Source organism: Cupressus sempervirens, chromosome 4 (genome assembly GCF_028749045.1).
Source record: "Cupressus sempervirens isolate cs-2001-9-10 chromosome 4, ASM2874904v1, whole genome shotgun sequence".
NCBI classification, from domain to species: Eukaryota; Viridiplantae; Streptophyta; class Pinopsida; order Cupressales; family Cupressaceae; genus Cupressus; species Cupressus sempervirens.
This window is the reverse complement of record NC_143121.1, coordinates 140,974,573-140,995,181: the sequence shown is the minus strand read 5'-3', so window position 1 is coordinate 140,995,181 and position 20,609 is coordinate 140,974,573. Positions and strand designations below refer to the sequence as shown.

Sequence of the window (20,609 nt, the reverse complement as noted above, 5' to 3'; positions counted from 1 at the left end):
GCAACTTCCTTAGTCTTTCGTTATACCACGACTCAGTATGTAAATCTACTGCCCTTGTGACTGCTTCCAAGGAAGGATCCTGATGATCATCCCAATCCACTAGATTCAACTCTGTTCCTTCTACTGTATCATAATCTTCTCTTAGCACATTTCCATCATCCTCCAGTTGATTCGGAATATCAAAGCCTCTCCATCTGATAGCCCTCATCATGTTCACCGATAGCCTCGAGAAAACTAGCTTTCTCACATGAAAGTCATCTTTGGCGTTGGCCCAAAAGTCTTCTATGGTGGGAACATGCTTGAATTCATTTCCATGAGATACCTTGATAAGAACATTAGGATCAAATCCTTGCCTTGCTCTGTACCATCCTAAATGATACCATTCCAATTCCTTTTCTGCAGCTTCAAAAGAGGCCTGATTTGGGCAACTATCATTGCCAATTATGATTGAGAATGTAACGTCTGTTTTTCCTTCGTTTCTCATTATTCTATCATAGTGCTCAAGTTGCCTAGCCAATTCCATTAAAACTACCTTGTCGGGTGGGTACCTTGGAAGCCTCTTGGGACAAACTGTACTTCCTGCCACTCTAATGCATGTAAATTGCGGAAATTGGATGAACCAACTCCCATACTTCCTAATTCTTGCTTCTGCTTCCGGTGAAAGTCTCTTAGCAGGTGTCCCTTGTAATACCCTTACTGCCAGTCCCTTGTAATACCCTTACTATCTTCATGGCGAAGGCATCACAAAATATCTTGTAATCCTTGTTGTTATGCAAATGGAGCTGCGGATAGCATTCATGTACCAAATATTGCCCTGGCCCACTACCAACTTCTCCTAAGACCTTAAGTCCTGGACTCTTGTACAATCTAGCAATTAGGTAGAACAAATAGGAGCCCATGTAGAATTGCCTTTGGTTTTGTACGGTTCTGAGTTGCAATTCTAAGTTCTCGCTTATGATCTTAGCCCAATCAAATCTTTTTTTCCCCTTTTCAATCTCATCAATGAAGAAGTACATCCAGTTTTCAAATTGCGTCCCTTGAGCTAGGCCCATGATCTGACTGAGAAGAACAACGAGATCGCCATATTCTGGTTTGAAATCCACCCTTGTGAACCTTGATGATCTGCTAACACCTTTCTGTCCCTCGTGAATCCAATTCTGCTTTAGATGTGTGAAATAGGCCTCTTGGTTATCTTGAAATGATTTGGCTACCTAATCCATCATCGCAACCGTCATGCCTTTGTACTGGGGAATGTTGAATGTTTCTTCGATTGCTTGTTCGCCGATGTTGGCCAACACCCTCTTCCCTTCATCAAAAATGATGGATTTACTGTTTAAATCAAATCTGGATGCACATTCCATAATCAATTCCGGACACGGCAATGTAGGAGGAAAAGTTGCTGCATGTACAATTCCGCTTCTGTATATCTTCTTTGCCAAAGGGGATTGTCCTTCTTTTAATCTTTCTTTCATCGATATCATGTCCATTGTACCGATATTGGTGTCAGTTATTCTCTTCATTTTCGAGAAGAAGGGTGTTTTGGGCATCATATCCTCTTTGTCTTTCTTAGTGTTTGTCTGCTTGGGATTCTTACTTGCACTAACATCCTCCATACTCGTCGCCCTATTATGGGATGGTAGAGTGGTGGACCAGAAGGCAAGTAGAACCAAGGGAAGCAATCCTTAGACTAGAACAAAAGAAGGATGTCAGCTTAAGGACCCCTTTCAACTCTAAATGATTAAAATTCACCTTAATCAATAATCGTACAATGACTTTTCGGAATTAGGACTAGACCTCAAGAACTTCAAATCCACTTGCAAATCAGAAATTTATCATGTCATTCACCTCCAAATAAAATCACCAACGTAGGGCCAAAAATTGCAGCTTCTTGCAAAAATCAAAATTTTATCTTCCACAAATTTTGGCTCCCACAAAATTCGCCCTCCACAAAATTCAGCTCCCACAAAATTCGGCCCCCACAAATTTCGGCCTTCCACAAAATTCGCCTTCCACAAATTTCGCCAAGCAAGAAGAGTGTAGATCTACTCTTGTAAAATCGCCAACACCTTGAGAAGGAGAAGTGAGAAGTGAGGAGGAAATGGGAGAAAGGCCTCCTCTTATACCCAACTTTCTAACTCCCTCCAAGCTGGCCGACTTGGACCCTGGGAGCAAGAAAAACAATAATTAATGCAAAATTATGGCCCACAATTAAATACTTAGCTAGATATTAATTTTGCCATAATGAAAATTGCCTTTTAAAATTGCCAATTAGTTCTAAATTGCAAAAAGAAATTAAATGGTGCCTTGGAGATGTTGGATATTTCCATTTAATGAGGATTTAGTAATTAATACGTCATTAAAATTGGATTTTGGCTAACCAAAAGCCATTTTTCAATATTAAATTACCAATTTCATTAAAGGCAAAAAGTTTTCAAGGCATTTTTAATCTATTAAAGCCAAATTTTGTAATTTTTCTCCAAATCAATTTTGCTATGCCAATTAGAAATTTTTTGACAAAAATAAAATAAAATTGCTTCTAGAGCCAAAAATCATTTTTTGCAATTTACCCTAATTTCTACAAAATTAAAATTTTCACCAAAGCAAAATTGAAGATTTTCCAAAACTAAGTCTAACAAAATTTTCTCTTTTGAAAGATTATTCAAATTTTCACAATTATATCTAGACTTTCAAAAGAAAACGTCCAAGTACAAATTTACAATTTTATCCTGCCAAATATTGCTCTTTAAAATTGTTTGGCCCAAGGATGAAATTGGTTGCTCTAGAAAATCAAGCGGAACTAGGTGAAAATAAGCTAAGTCTCTCCCACTGGCCTAAAGGTGTCCAAGGCTCAAAAATCTCGAAAAATCGAAAAATTGTTGGACAATCCAGAAATTCGCCAAAGCAACTAAAAAAGGGGGTCCCAAAAAATTTTGGTGTGATGGTGTGAAGACCTCACAACACAGTCATTAGTGATTGTTAGAAACAAATTCAGAATATTTGAAGAGGAGTGGAAGGATTTCCTTCCAGTCAAGGATTAAGCTATTCCCATGCTACAGGCATTCATTGGGCTACCAAAGACATATTTGGAAAGGGCCAAGTTAGTTGATGAAAGAGGATTGAGTACGGTTGAGTCTTGGTTTGTTGCCTTGACTACCAGATTAAGAACACTCGAGGAGATACAAAATGCAATTGCACAGCATAGCCCAAGCATCGACACTTCTATTTCAACCATGATGAGCGACGTTGGGGTGGCACTTGATTTTGAAGACATCAGAGAAGAGGACATTAATGAGACAAGACTTGGATCAAGATTGGATGAGTTAGGAAAGGTTGCTATCAAGAAGAAACATTTGGGCACCCTTTCCTCCCTCAATGCCTTTATCGGATTTGCAAAAGAGTATGAGAAGGACCACGAGAAGACACTACAAGCAGCAAATAGCATGATGAAATTGGCTGAGCTCAAGATAAAGCATACACCTTGCCCACCCATGGAAGAAGTCAACAAAAGGCTAGCTCAGTTCATTGCCTTAGCTAAACGAATGAAAGAAAAAGGGAGATTTACATTAGAAGATCATTTGATGTAAGACCAAGTGGCAATTTCTCTTTCTTCTAGGGTAGGACAAGTGTCTAATTCTGATTGGCCACCATTTTGGTGTCTTCTCATTGGTTGCTACTTTTCCACTTTTTTCATTAGTCCATTGACATGGTGGCATCTTCTCATTGGCTGATGGGGTGGCAACCCTAATTAGGGTTTCTAGGATTCAATCTGGATCGTCAGTTTTGCCTCTTTATCTCTACCGTCGGTTGTACATTTTGGCCTCCATATAAGGTCATTTGCTCTCATTTGTAATGGTCGAAGAAAATTGTTGCAAAGATAATGCCAAAAATCGCTTTTCTTTCTCATTGTTGTGACTTGCATGGTGATTAAGAGCTTTTGGTATTGTTGCATTTTCTACTTCCAAATAGTTTGAGTAAAATCTCTTTTCAAGTTGTTAAAGTGGATTGCATTTCAAGTTGTTAAGTAAAGAGTAAAGTAGATGGATAGTTACATGATAGCATTAGTAGATGTTTGATAGGGATCAATACTAGGCCACTAGCATCCTAGCGGCTTGTTGGGAAGCCTTGTGTGGTAAACTAGTTCACTTTCCTTTGAATCATTGCATCCATGGAGGTGGAGCCGCTAGTTAACTTTTATTAGATTTGATCCCCGTCCATTTGCTAATCTTCCATTCATAGGAGCAGGAGTAGAATAGCAAGTAGTTTAGGAGTTAGAATCTTGAAGAAGAGAGTTAGAAAGACACCCGTCATAAGAACATTCACCCTCCATCACCATCACTTTCTCCATCAACATCATCTAGCATTCACATCGAATCACCATCACCATCATTCCACCAAAGTCCAGATTGTCCTCGAACAAACAGCGTAAGGCCGCCTACGTGATTACCAACAAATCACATTGATATACTGAGTTAGTATTCACAAGTGTAAGGAACATTGGAGTTATTCTCATGTCCCATGAGTATTAACTTTTCAAGAGAGGAATTGTGTGTTTGATACTCCATATCAGATATTCAATTGCTAATATGTTATGTGGTATAAAAACTGACATCAACAGGAACCAACAAACCCACCAATTGGAACATATTGGCTGCAAGTGGGTATATAGGAACAAATATAAAGCCGATGGCTCACTTGACAAACACAAAGAAAGACTTGTAGCAAAAGGATATGCCCAGAAAGAAGGTGTTGACTACATAGAAACTTTTGCTCCTAGAGCAAAGTGGGACACTATTCAAACATTGTTTTCTTTAGCAGCCCAAAAAGGATGGAATATACATCATATGAATGTTAAGACAACCTTCTTGAATGGAGATTTCAAAGAAGATAACTATATGGTGCAGCCTAAAGGTTTTGCTATCAAAGGTCAAGAACAAAAGGCATGCAAATTGGTAAAATATCCGCATGGCTTAAAGAAAGCACCACACCCATGGTATGAAAAATTGCACTTAAATATAGATGATTCTACTCTATTTGTCAAGAAAGTTGGCAGATCAGTTGTATACCTAGTTGTATATGTTGATGATGAGCTAATCATAGGAAACAATGATGATTATATAGCATTTATTAAGAGAGAACTAAAAAAAGTTTTTTGATATGACTGACTTAGGTTTACTTCATTATTACTTAGACATCGAAATCATTCAAAATCGTTAGTTCATTTTTATTTCTCAAAAGAAGTACATTGGAGTGTTATTATGCAAATAATTGAAATTTTGTTTCCACTCCAATGGAGCAGAATCTGAATAATTCTTCCAATGAAGGCAATGCTTTCGAAGATCCAACCAAATACAAGCAGCTAGTTGGAAGCTTGATTTATCTCACTATTAATCATCCTAACATTACCTTTGCAGTAGGAATTCTAACCAGACTTATGAATTAACCATGTGAAGGGAATTGGACTGCAGCACAATAAGTGCTAAAATATTTAAAAGGAACGCAGACTCTTGGTATCAAATATTCAAAAGTTTTAGAATTCCATCTCACTGGTTATTCAGTCAATTTTGATGGCGACAAAGAATATGGGGTATCTACTTCTGGTTATTTGATGACTCTTGGATCAACAAATGTCAATTGGTGATAGAAGAAACAAACAGTTTCTGCTGACTCCACAAACTAAAGCAAAATATGTAGCCGCAGCTCAAGCCACCAAAGAAATTGTGTGGCTTAGGAACATCCTTGACAACTTGAAGGAGAAACAGATGACTTCAACCCCTTTACTTGTCGATAACAATCCTAGATTTCATGATTGAACCAAGCATATTAACACCTATTGCCAAACTTTCAATCCCCCTTTAAGCTTCAAGCTTAGAGCCCAGTCAGTGCAAATAATTCTAAGCGTCCAAGTCTAGGTTGCCCATAGGTGGCTTTTGTCTCATCGATTATCTTATTTGCCTTCACTATGCAGGATTTCGAAAATTCACTGCTCCAACTTCTCCCCCGACCCTTCATGTGGGATTCTTGCAAAACAAGTACATCAAAGCCTTTAGTGTCTTAGGTTGGGTGGGATTATTGTAGCGCATCTTCCCCTGATGAGAAGAAAGTCGACATTTCATTTGGATCCTCAAAATTTGCCCAAGTGTGCATCAAATTGCAATTTCACCTGTTCAGCTACTCCTCCACTAGAAGCGAAGTGTGTCTAATGAGTTCCTGACATATGAAGAAAGGTTGCCTCCGGAGGCTAAGTTTCGAAGGAATGTGGAGTGGAAACATTAAAGACCGCCATTTTTGAAGCAATGGAAGTCCCAGATTGCCCAAAAGTGATGAAAAGACTTAATGTTTACACCAAGTCAGAGTTTCACCTATGTCGTCGTTCTCCTACCAGGAGAAGCAGCTCGTGTACCACTTTTTTGGTAGGGGAAAGAGAAGTCCATTTTTGGATGATAAGAGGAAAGAATATGCTTGCAAGGATTCCATATTATACCACTCGAAGAAGATCAAGGCCTAAAGCTTTCAAAAGTTGAAGAAAAAGCAAAATGGTGACACTATCAAAAAAAAGCTATTTCTGGTGCCCTTCAGCTCCCAGAGCACCTGCGACTCCAATTTTCTGAAACTGCATATTTGATTGAGTGTATGAAGTATATATATGAAGATCTCACCTTTCCAAGGTACTTAAAGGTATTTCAAGTTAAAAGCTCATTCGGATTAGCAAAATTCCACCTAATATGCACCTTGTCGGATTTCACTTTCGCAAATACTCCTCCGACCGAAAGAGCACCCCGAACGCTTCCTTTCCGACAAGTGAAATTGAAAGTGTACTTTTGGGTAGTGGCTCAATTATAAGAAGCGAATATTCCAACAGAGATGCTTATATAATGCCATGATGCTGACAAAGGCAAAATCTCAAGTCTTTCTTAAAGCATGAGTCTCCCATCAAGTAGTGATTCTCCAAAAGCTTAAAAATAAAGGAGAATCGGAAAAGCTTAAAAGGTAAATCTTATAAAACTCATTGTACGACATCCTATTGAAGGTAAATCTCATACAAATGACGTCAAAGGAAGTTGTTAACCTATCGTCTTAATGGTAAATCTGATTGTTATGCCATTAAAGGGCATTTCTAAGTTAATGGGCCGCTCCTTCTCGTGTAACGTGGGAAATTTGAAGCACAACAATCAGATTTGAATGCAATAAGAGATTGGAAAGTAGGTGATTTCACTCCTACATTTTGCAACAGACACAATTTCGTCTTTGGTGTGAATTATTTTTTGCTTTGTGCATTTATATATAGTGATGGCTGTTAGAACTGGTATGCATGATCATCTGCCTGGTCTTGAGAGCAAATTAAAGGATTATACTTATACCCCTTTTAGAATTTATGATCTCCATGATCTGCATAGGAGATTGAACACTCAACCCATTCATCCCATCACTCAGAAGCTTAAGTAAAGTGGGTTAGTAGAGGTTGTAGGCTTTCCAATGAATGTTCAGGCACCAAAGCTAGTCCAAGAGTGCATTGCAAGATATAATGTAAAGACAAAGCAAATTAAGATGCCAAATGACTCTCTCCTTCTCACTTTTGACAGAGGTATCATGCAAAGTGCATTTAGCATCCCAGCCAGAGATGAATATTGTGATATAGATTTTGGATCGTCCGCCTCTATGTTTAATGACAAGAAGACCTTGCGACGAGCAAACATCATAGTGACCTGGTTCCAACCACCAAGAAGCAAAAAAAGAAAAGTTTTGAACACTCTCTTTGGAACTAGCTTAAAGAGGGAGATCATAGATATTCTGGCCTTGCTGTTGAGATTAAAAGGATATGAAGAAGTCCTAAACTTCATCGAGCACCATTTCTTCTTGGTGTAGGCAGTATGTAGGGATGGGCAATATTATGATTGGCCCCATACCATCTACGATGAGCTTACTAGCTAGATGAATCAGCCAAAGCCTTCAAGCAATTCTACATGTCTTCATATCTAATTTATGCTTTGGCAACGCATCACTTGTGACCAAGCCTACCATCCATTGAGGACTTTGATGAGACTACAAAGGTGTATGATTTCTAAGCTTATTTGCAACTCGAGAGGAGTTATGAAGAGTTCATGAAGGTGAATGATGCCTTCACTACGAGATTGTGCAGAGAGTTGCAAGGATGCCCAGAGAGGAGATTTTCTCTAGAGGCCATTTCAGTGGTTACCTAATTCGGAAGTTGCTTCATCTAATTCCGCCCTTCTCCTACATCAAAATTGTTGGATTTGATGGCTTCTCGTGGAGATTACCAAGATATCTTGAGGATAAAATTGTGTTGATTGAATTATTCAAGCAAATTCTAGAGGTCAATACCTTGTGTGCAATTGTTAGAAAGGCTGGAATCTCTTTCCCAGTCTTTGGTGGACCGTATTCATGTGCATCTAGGTCAAATGCCAAGAATTTGATAAAGGCCCTTGAAGGCAAATATAAGATGAAGGACTATGAGGTAATACGGCCCCAGTTTGATCTTGTGGACTATGTAAAGAACAATCTACAGCTCGGCTCCAGTTATAAGCATATGCCTAACATTGAAGATTACTGAGCTGACTGCTATACTGAAGTCCAAACATGGGAGAAGTTTTGGTCTAGGTTCACGGTTGAGCAAGTTAAATTGTATAAGGTAAATATCAAAGTGGATGACATTGAGGATGATGGCTCTTATATGAGGTCCTCCACATATGAGAATGAGATCAAAGACACTACCTATTGTATCTACTCCACCGAAGGGGCCCTACAGTTGACAAGATGGAGATCCTAATGGACAATATTATAAAAAGGACTAAAAAGTGGTTGGAATGGACGAGAGCAAGAAGAAAGAGAACTGGTGCTACTAGTTCCTCGGCAGGTGTGGCTTCTGGAGCAGCTCAAACATCATCTGCGGTCACTTCAACCACTGCAGCAACTACATCCACCTTTATGGGTCACTCTCAATCAGTGAGTGGAGGTGACCAGCCTCCAAAAGAGAAGAATGCACAAATTTCTCCTACATGTGGAGGAGGCTCTCTGCCGGATATTGGCAATATTTGAGATACAGAGGCGGAGAAGGATAAAGAGAAAGAAAAGGAGAAGGGAAAGGAGCAATCAGTCTGGAAGGACTCGTCCACGATTCCCGTGATCAATTTAGACACAGAGTATTTAGTCGGAGAAGAACCAACTAGGTGACGGCCCCGATGGAGATGATCATGCTCGTTCACTCTACAACTACAACAAGGAGGAGGTGATCAAGGTAATCCCCCTACTCACTCAGTGACTAAAACTGTTTCTTTCCCATTTGCAAGCAAGAAGAGAGAGACTCTTCCACTTGCAAGGAAGCTATTTGATGCCTCTACACTACAATTAGCATTGAATGTCCTCACAATCAAGTCTTGGTTGGAGGATAAAATTGAGAGAAAAAGGACAAGATTGGAAGAGAGTGTGCCTCCAAAGAATCTAATTGGTCAGGTCATGCAGCAACAACTCCCTTCCTAGAAGACAAAAAAGTTGAGGACTCTAGCGGCTCTTGCTGCAATGTTAATACAAGTCATATGGTGATGGAGATAGCAAAGCCACAAAAGGAGGGGGAAATTCAAAACTTAGCCCTAGGTGATTTCCAATTAAAGACTCATGACATGGGCCCTCCAAAGCATGATACTATGGTGAATATCTGGAAATACACCCATGTGAGTATTAAGATAGGTTAGAAGACCTAAAGTTGGCTAAGGCAACACCAAAGGCCTCAAATAAAGAGCTCACTGATTACATCATAGCTATGCTCGAGCCCTTGCTATTATCCCACCGTGAACAGGTTTGAACCCACAACAAAGGAGAACAAGAATTTTCTTGTCAGGCTCCAGCAAGAGAGACATTTTGGACAAGTGGGTCATGCACGGATAGAAGATATGAAGGTCTGAAGTCCTCCCTTGATCAAGAACCTTGGCAACTTGTTGCTGGACACGGAAAAATTGAGAGGGATGGTGGTCACCCACCAAGTGTCAATGTAATCAAAGGCTGAAAAGTTAACAGAGAAGTTGCCTCTGTTACAAGAATTCACTGACATGAAGATTGATGTTGCCATCAATCATGGAATTCTCAGGATGGGAAATGAGCCATTGCACCATTGGAAGCAATCAGCGGAGTTCAAGAAGGAGAGCTTAGTGAAGTCAGAGCAAGAACTGAGGAATGTGTACGAGTCGGTGAAGAAGATCTACATGTACCTAAAGGATCTGCACACCGAATCAAACATGGCTCGAAACAAACAATTGGTGGACATCGAGTGCACGAAGTCAAAATTTATGAACTTCGTTGAGGAAGCTATCAGTTCCACCATCAAGAAAGATTCTGAAGTTGACTGCAATTGATAGTACCTTGAAGAAAGCATCAGATAAACTGCAAACCAAGGTTGCCACAATGGAAGACCTGACTAGAGATCATGATTACTGGGTTATCAAAGCTGACAATGTATACATTCCAGGTGTCAAAGAGCTCAGAGTAGTGCTCAATGCTATGAGGGTACATAAAGCCAAGTCAGTTACCCCAAAGAAGAAAAACTAACAAAATTGTAGGTGTTGCATTCTTCTTATGATAATTCTTCAGCTTGTTTAACAAATTTCTCTCACTCTCTCTCTTTCTTTTTGTAGCCTTTGGGCATTCCCCTCAACTGTAATTTTGTAATGGATGACTCCTATCCTAATTTGGGCTATGCCTCTTCTAAAATGTAATGATTAATGTAACAGCCAGACTCTTAAAAGGGCCCATATATGTAATTTCAAAAGTGAATACAAGGATCAACAAACTTTTGTTGTGAATTCACCCTTGTAGCTGAGACTACTAAGTGAGACTCTGAATTTGCTTTGAATGTCTATTGTTCATTAAATTAGTTTTGCATGGAAATGAAAGACAATTGTCAATGCAACTGTTAATATTACAGTGATCTGAGTGTTATTGTGTGTTAGCAGTAGGGATGATCTGAGTGTCATTCTCATTTTCAGTTATGTTTTATTTCCCCTATTTCATTGCATCTGCTAGAGTAGCTTGCATGTTCATTCTAGTGACTGGGAATGGAATATGTTTAATGGTAAACTGATCAAGTTGAGGGATCTAAATGTTACTGTGGCTTGGTGGGGTACTCTGAGTGTTACCATCCTTGAATGTCTTAGTTTCTTGTTACTGTTTGCATCCTGTAGCATAGCCATTCATGTAAGAGTAGTGGAGTAGACACATTATAGAAGTTAGAATAGAAGTGTTGAAAGTGACTTATAGTATTCATAGTTGTGGGTGCTTTAAGCTATATAATTCATTCATCCTACCTAGGTTGCTTGTGCCTACAGGTAACCTAGTTAACACCTCTTCTACTCTCTGGTTAAAAGCATACCCCGAAGTAGTAGTAGTAAGATCCTATATAAACAATATTCATTGCAAATCTTTGCACATAAGGGAGTTGTACCTTTTAATTCAAAGGGTAGTGATAGAATCAATACACTACAATATTCATTGCAAATCTTTGCACATAAGGGAGTTGTACCTTTTAATTCAGAGGGTAGTGATAGAATCAATACACTGAGCCCTCTATTGGTTACAGCATGTTTCTCCACCACATTAGGCATAGAAGAGTCAAGGAGAAACCTAATCTAAGGAGAGACAAACCATTAACCAACAACACCAAATATCACTTGATTTGACATCATGTTGAGGCCAAAACCATACATTTGTTGTATTACGATAATAGATAGTTTCTATTTAATCTCTCTTCCGTCTTTTTCTAATGGTCACTCTTTTTGTAATGTTTCCATAAACTCCTTCTATTTGTTATGGAAACTCTTTTTCATTCTTTTTCACTCAACAAGAATGTTTCCATTTCCTCTCTCCTGTTCGTTATAGAAAGATTCTCTTGTATCTTGTTTATATAGATATTCATGATCTTTGTTTAATAACGCATTCATTATTTTACCATAATATGGTATCGAAGCAAATTCCTGGACTCTTCGAAAAAATTTAATTTCTTTTTTGAAATTATCAGTTCAACATTTTTGAAATATTTGCCCGAGTGTGTTCAAAATTTGAATCTTTTTTCCTCCAAATCAGACTAGGGATTCGGTGTCCATTTTCTTTCTACAATTTTGGGGCCTTCTTTTTGAGCATTTGCAAGCTGACTTTTTCTGCACATCTTCTGCAAAAGGTAGCGTCTAGGGTTGTTTTAAATTGTTTCTCTTATTTTCATCTAGTAGTTTCGTTTTCCACCATTTTTTAACAATCAAATCTGCTTCTTTTTGTTCTTTTAAAAACGGCTAGGGTTTCTTTTGAAACTCTCTTTTTCTAAGTCACTTATAAAAACTTCTCTCAAATTCCTCTTGGGTTTTTGCAGACCTCAACTAGGTCGATCACTATTTTTCCTAAGTGCATCATTTTTTGTGCCTCAATTTTCAAGCCAGCGGAATCAAAATCTGACAATAGATTTTCTCTGGGTCTTTTGAGCTCTTACCTAGGTGTCCCTTTTAATTTTTTGGGTCTTCTATCAATTTGCCACAAAGTTTGTGCAATCTCACTTTTTTCATGCTTTTTCATTAGAAAATGTGCAATGGCATCTCTCACCAGTCTTATGTTGGAAGGCAAACAGTGTTTCAACGGAAAGAACTACAACACCTGAAAGTAGAGAATGATGACGATCTTCAAGTACCATCGCCTTGAGGCGCTTGTTCTAGATACCGAGACTCGTCCTACCACAGTTGTTGCTACTCAAGAGAATTTTGATGAGCGTAATTGTGAAGTAGTTATGCTTATTAAGCTTTCAATTACTAATGATCAGCTACCTCAAGCGTGGTCTAAAGAATCGGCTATTCTCCATGATTATGGATGAGCATATGTCCTTACAAGACCATCTTCTAAAGATTGACATCAAGGATCAGCTTGAGGCCATTGTCATAAAATGGAGGAAGAGGACATGGTGGTCATTACTCTGAAAAGTCTACCACCATCCTATGAGCACTGTATTGAGATGCTCAACATTACTACAACTAATGTTGACTCGAAGTTCTCAAATTTGTGCAACAAACTTTTGTAGCAGGATCGTTGGAAACTACAGTTTGGTAGCAGTGCTCTTTCGTCCTCCTTTGAACAAGCGTTTTCAGCCCAATCCTTTCATAAGGATAAAGGCCCGTCTCAATCATCTACTCAATCTCCGAATAGCTCCAAAAAGAAGCAAATCCGATGCAACTATTGCCACAGAATGCAAGACTCACATTGCTTCTGACTAGTGGAAGCAAAAAGGGTCTCAGCCACATGCCAACATTGCAGAACATACAGACCTCTTTGATCAACCTAAGACTGCCTTTTACGCGTTTTGAGAACATGCAAATGTTTTTTTTTTTTTTAAGATAGATTGACCATTATGGGAGGGTATTACAATAATATATAGTTTATATTTAATCTCTTTTCCATCTTTTTCTAATGGTCACTCTTTTTGTAATGTTTCCATACACTCCTTTTGTACATTATGGGAACTTTCTTTTTCATTCTTTTTCACTCTACAAGAATGTTTCTATTTCCTCTCTCTTGTTCATTATAGAAACATTCTCTTGTATCTTGTATATATAGATCATTCACGACCTCTATTTAATAACAAATTCATTATTTTACCATAATATGCTGTTCCACTACAGAACAAATCACAGATTTCTTTACCAAAGCACTTGGACGTGTAAAATTTTAATGATTCTGAATGCTGCTTGGCATGACAGATGTCCCTTCAGATCAAGAGGGGATGATAAGATCCTTCAGGCTCATTGTATTATTAGTTAACTAGAGGGTAGTTTTTGGTAGTTTAGTTCTACAGTTTTACTCCTAACTGTCTTAACAGTTTGTGCTGTATATATTCATTTCTTGTTCAATAATAATCCGTGCGAGTGTGTGAATCAAAATTCGGCCTGTTACAAATAAGGTGCAAGGAAACTCCTTCGAAGAAAAAATATCTATTAAAAACCTCGCATTGATAATTGTTCGCTCCGAGCTGTGGGCATGCAACCTAATTTGAAAGAAACAGAGAGACGAGACGTTTTTTTTGTCAATTTACAAACGCAGGCTGAGTAGCATACTAAGACCTCTGGTTAGCTCTCCAGTACGTTACTAGTCTTCTATGGTAACTTAAAATTTCCATTTTGAACTGTAGATTTTTTTCTCATTCAAATAAGTAACACGTTTAAGACGGGGAAGATTTCGAAACCATTTGTCGCGGTAGAAGCTTTGCAACATAAGTGCATCGCCCTTTTGGTTGAATGTGCAGAAGTCAATGTATTAGCTGTATTTTTTGCACTCCTTATGTCTGGTAAAAAAATCCCTTGAGGTGCTTGTTGTGCGTCAAAGAAAAGACGTAGGAGAATGACTGCTTATAACAGCACAAATCCATTGTATACGAGAGAGAAAGAGATCATAAAATTCGCTTTATTTACACCATTAGAATAGAAAACTTATTAAGGCAACAATCAGTGGTTAAGGGAAAAATAACACACTCTTTTGGCGTGAGAAGAGCCATTAATTTCTCTGAGAGCCTTTGCTCCTCTCTCGAGCGACTCGGGATCGAATCCTTTGGAGCGGGTTTCTTCCTTCGGGACTCCAGAACTAAAATTAAAAGGCCCATCTGCATAAACATACTCGGCAGAATAAAACCCATAACCAGCAACTGCTGCTGCACCAATCCCTGCCTTGCACAACTTCGACAAAGCCATTACAGCCTCCAAAAAACCAACAACCTTATATTGTGTTTTTCTTTCTTTTTTCAACTATTTTAGCTACAGTATGATGCATTCACCGCTGCAACAATGCGTGTCTTGTAAGAGCTAAAGAATGGGTGTCCCATTGAGCTGATATTACCATTCAAACACCTGAAGCAAATAATACACGCGTTCAACCAAAGATAGAAGTAAGTATTTCTGCAAAGACTTTCTTAAAAAGATCGAAGCAGTGCGCTCGCACAGTTAATTTGCCGCGAACAATGTCCAGAAAAATTAATGCACACGCGAACTCGGACTAGTTTTTTTTTATCGTCGATCCTAGTACGGAAATTCAATGGTATTTGTAAAGATTTTGCTAGACGTTGTTAATAGGGTTTTGTAGGGTTTAAGGATTTTCTATCAAGTGCCTTAACAAGGATCACCTCTTTAAACCTTCTTTGCTAGCTAAAAATTGTAGCTTTTAAATAGATAATATTTATGATATTATGTAGTTTTTTGAGTCAAATCTATTGACCTATATTTTATGAATAGTGATTTACACAAACCCATCTTTCATTAGAATGAATAGAACACTCAGTATTCATTACATTTAGGCGATATTCACAAAGGTGAAGCACTAGGACTTTCCAAAAAGACACCCATTCGTATACTACTTCATCTCGAGTGCGCTTAACTATAAAGTTTCTTCCATGACTAAACTCGCTCTACTTGTAACCTCATTTGCAAAACCTTCACCAAGTAGCTATATGCGTGAAAATGTGGCCTCTGCTAACACACACACTTCAACACGGTCTTTATTTGCGGATTCATCTCGGAATGAACATTGGATTGTTCATCCGAAAATCAGCCAGCAAGGCGACTTGTTACCTTCTATCTAAAGAAAATTGCTTGTTAGATATCCTCAGATTTGAGGTGTTTAAGCAACCAAACCCCCTAAGAACGAAGGATTTAAGAAATGAAATGCGACTAATCTATATGAGAATGCAGATTAATCTAGAATAAGAAATGCATTTAATCTAAGAACAAGTAAAAAAAATTATACTAAATGTATGCATATTAAATCTATATGAGAATTAAACTAATAATGAAAATCTTATGAAAATAAGGAGCTCAAATGAATGCACAATCCAACAGCAATTCAATGCAAATTCTCCTTCAACCTCTTCTCAAAATAAAGAGATGAGGGTCTCTTAAATAGACTTTCCTGAAATCCATCAACGGTTGAGATCGATTTCAATCAACGGTCAGGATTAAAGGTGAAGTTCAGTCATAAAGGAAGATTCCCAAATTAAAGGGAGTTAACTGATTTAATTCCTTTTTGATCAACAGTGAACTGGAAATTTCTCTTTTTTGAACTGAAGAGAGATTTTGGTGAGATATTTAATTTAATAAAATGAGATATGTTCTCATAATTACTTTTTTCATTTAATTAATTAGAGGCGCTTTTCTTATTTAATTAAATAACTTCATTTAATTAATTAGGACTTCCCATTTAATTAAATAATTTTGTTTAATTAATTAGAAGTAAGTTCTCTATTTAATTAAATAATTTCGTTTAATTAATTAAAATAGGCATATTTATTAAATTTAATAAATTTAATCCCATAGTACATTAGTCTTAGGATATAATTTAATTTAATAAAATGAGATATGTTCTCATACTTACCTTTTTCATTTAATTAAATAATTCTATTTAATTAATTAGAGGCACTTTTCTTATTTAATTAAATAACTTCATTTAATTAATTAGGAATGACTTCCCATTTAATTAAATAACTTTGTTTAATTAATTAGAAGTAAGTTCTCCATTTAATTAAATAATTTCATTTAATTAATTAAAATAGGCATATTTATTAAATTAAATAAATTTAATCCCATAGTACATTAGTCTTAGGATATAATTTAATTTAATAAAGAGATATGTTCTCAGAATTACCTTTTTCATTTAATTAAATAATTCTATTTAATTAATTAGAGGCACTTTTCTTATTTAATTAAATAACTTCATTTAATTAATTAGGAATGACTTTCCATTTAATTAAATAACTTTGTTTAATTAATTAGAAGTAAGTTCTCCATGTAATTAAATAATTTCGTTTAATTAATTAAAATAGGCATAATTATTAAATTAAATAAATTTAATTCCATAGTACATTAGCCTTAGGATATAATTTAATTTAATTAAAGTATAAATACTTATTAATTAAATTAAATATTAATCAATAGGTTTAATGTAACTAATATGAGTAAATACTATAGGAATTAAATAATAAGCATGATGAATGCAGATTAGGGTTTTCTGCATCTGACATTTAAGTCAAGTAGCGAGTAGCAGAATAAGAATTTGCCTAGTGAAATAGGACTTAGGATTGATCAGAAATAGACCAGAATTGGTATCATGGCAATAAGCCAATTTTGGGGTATTACAGTAGCGTGTCTTATGAACCATTCATTAAAAAGCCCCTTAAGCTCGTCAATTAATAAGTAGGAGATATTTTTCCAACAAGTCAAATTGTGATATTGCTATCAGGATTCAATTTATGAGTTTTTTATTCAAACAAGTTGACCCATGTTTCATGAGTAGTAGTTCATGTGAACTCGTCACTCATGAGAATGAATGAAACACTTAGCACTCATTGCATTTAAATGATGCTCACAGATGTGAAGCATCAAGACTCCCTGAGAGGTCACCCATCTCAATACTACTCCATTTGGAGTGCACTTAACTACAGAGCTTCCTCCATGGTTAAACTCACTCTGCTTGTAACCTCGTACGTAAATCTTTAGCAAGTGTTGCATCTCATGAAATATTCATTAGAAATCCCCTTAAGCTCATCAATTGATGAGTAGGTAAGATTTTTCCAAACAAGTCAAATTGTGATATTACTATCAAGATTAAAAGTGTAGTTTATTTTAGTCAAACACAGTAATCCATGTTTCATGAGTAGTGGTTCGCATTAACTTGTCTCTCATGAGAATAAATGGAGCACTTAGCACACATTGCATCTAGGTGTTGCTCATAGAGGTGAAGCACCAACACTTCTTAGGAGGTAACCCATCCTAGTATTGCTCTAGCTCAAGCATGTCTAATTGTGCAATTTGTGTAGTTAATTTATCGACACATGTTTTAGGAGTTCACAATAATCTTCTTTCAAGAGAATGAATATCACTTACCACTCATTGTACATAGGTGATATTAATAAGGTGAGGCACTGGAAAATTTTGGGTGGTCACTCATCCTAGTATTGCTTGACCCTCTTTTCTTACAATCCCTTATTTAAAACCTTCAACAAGTTATGTGTCTTATCAACCATTCATTATAAAGTTCCTTAATCTTCTTTAGCTTATTGTATTTGAGATTACTTAATTTATGTTTAGTATTTGTGTATGAGTATAAACAAATGCATATGGCCACCAATTGTATTTCACAATAGTGTGGGATTATTGTTGATGATAACTAGCACTTGCACCAAAAGCAGTACAAACATTAGATTAATATTATTCTTAGATTATAATTAGCGCTAGTATCAAACGTGGTGCAAGGATTATGCCCATTGCAAAATATTTTAGTCATGTCACTTCTTTCTTTTGAGAGGACATGTGTTTCTCCTTGCTTTAGCTAGCATTTAATTTATGTTGGTGTGAGGGAATTAATGAATTTATATTAGAAGATAAAATCAGTAGTTGCTCCATTAGACATGATGAGTACTATGTATTTTCACTAAAACACAATCTATCTCAATTGAATTAAAATATTTGTGGGTATTATTTGAAAATATGTTTTATGTCTCTATTGTATTGTTCCCACAAACTATACTTTGATCATAACAACTTCTTTCTCAACTTTAAGGTCATCACATTTATTACCTATGTTTATAGAAGACACATTAATATTTATTTATATGCAACTCGAATAATAAAAAACTCAAGATGTATGTAGATCTTGATTATTTAAGGATGATGCCTTCACTATTTTTTATATCTCCATTGCACAATATTTTATCATGTATATGTTGTTAGAGTAATTATTTATTTGCACTTATTAATTAAATCACTTTGATTTAATTAATTAATTTGCCTATTACTCTAGTTTGCTTAAGCTATCTTGTAGGTGCATATAATTAATATTTTATTAATTATATTATGCAACCTAGCTTTTTAGTTTAGGGTTTCTATCTCACCTTTATAAGGATGAGCATTGTACTTTCTTCATTATCTCTTATGCATTTTTCATTTGAGAGCAACTTTTCTTCTATCTCCATTTTTTAGCAAACCCTTGCCTCTTCTCGTCTTTTTCTTTTGTGACAGGTTTTTGCATGCAGGGATTCGAAGGCTTTGTGGATTTGATTGGCTTATTTGCTCAAATCCTACATGGTATCAGAGCCAGATCTATTGTAGCTTGTTCAGTGTTTCAAGAAAAAGGGAGAACAAGGGTTTGGCGGATCAGATCTGGTGTTTTTTCGGGCTTTTTTTGAGAAAACAGGGGGGTCACTAATTTTCAGAGCAGTTTGAGGCCAAACAGACCTCACAGATGGATTCAGAAGGCGTCAAAACCTCTGTTTTGATATAAAATTTGTCCGATTTGGACAACCTTGATCTGGGAGGCAATTTTTTTTTGTTGAACAAGGTCGTACGGCCCCTAGCACGTAGATCGAGGCAAAAAAATTAAAAAAATCGCAAAAAAATTTTACAACGGCATTTTAAATCCGTGGCGGTTTACTAACCGCAGCGGAACCGCTAGCAGTTACCGCCGCGATCACCGCTGGTGGTTACCGCCCAGCGGCCCGCAGCGGCTTCGCTGACGGCTCCGACCGCAGCACCGCCTCAGCTCCGCCGGAGCGGCGCCTCCCACCCTCCTCCACTGCCAGCAGCTCCGCCACCTCCTCCACTCCGCCACAGCTAGCAAGGGTGGAGGATTTTTTAAAAGTTTTTTTTATTATTTTTTTTATTTAAAAAAATAAATTTTCATGCTTTTTCAGAGGCCCTGGAGGTTTTTCTTCCGTAACTCGAGCATACGGATGTATTTTTTCAATCCAAAAAATGCGCCGGAAAGCTGGTTCCAAGACGGAGATGCTGGTAGATGTGTTTTTGAGTTTTGATGCAGTTTGGTTGCCTGTTTTGGTAGTCAAAGCTGGATGTTCTATTTTGCACTCTGGGAGGCATATCTTGAGCATCCGATCTCCGTTTTTGGACTTCTTTATATCGCTAGAAAGCTCTTTCTGTGCTCTTTCCAGTGATGTTGGTTGTTGTTCTAGATTATGTTCCAGGCACATCTTATTCAGTCTTTTGATTTTTAGCATTCTGGTGGATATCCTGTTTGTTTCAGGTCCGGGGATCGATTTTGTTGCTTCAGTTGCTTCGTTTTGGGCTCTACCTTCTGTTGTTTCAGCCTTATGTCTTTTCTGATCATTGTTGATATTCATTGTAAGCATTTTTATGCAACGCACTGAGATAAAGTGCCACTCTTGCGTTTCTGGATCCTTTTCATCATTGTGATTCGTTGTACTCGCACTATTATATAAAGTGCCATGGGGGGATAGTTGTTTGCCGCTTATAGGCCCTCTTTCTCTTTTTTCTCATGCAGTTTCGATGACACGTGCCTTTATTGGTGTCTATACCTCACTCTCGATGTGTCTGGTTTCTGTGTTGTAGGAGATTTTTTGGCCCACCTTTTCAGCTGCATGTCACCTCACCTGCCTTACAGGGGGTTATATTGTTGTTCTATGCTTCTTTGGTTGATGGTTCGTTGGTGTGAGCTATGTATTTAGTACCTGATCCTACATACTAGGCGATTGCAGTGGCTGGCTACCTATGCATTTCGGTGAGATGGATCATCTACCATATAGACACGCTTGGTTCGTGCCTTCTATTTCCATGGAG

The 20,609-nt window shown here is 37.2% G+C and overlaps 1 protein-coding gene across 1 annotated transcript in view; it reads right to left on the bottom strand.

Moving 5' to 3' along the window:
* The window catches only part of LOC149560342 (uncharacterized), a 146,664-nt gene extending 131,594 nt beyond the window's left edge, over positions 1-15,070 (bottom strand). Inside the window, exon 1 of the mRNA XM_089824638.1 lies at positions 14,508-15,070. Coding sequence (XP_089680764.1) covers positions 14,508-14,723 — 216 coding nt within the window. The 5' untranslated portion in view covers positions 14,724-15,070. The remainder of the gene's footprint in view (positions 1-14,507) is intronic.
* Between the last annotated feature and the right edge of the window lie 5,539 nt (positions 15,071-20,609).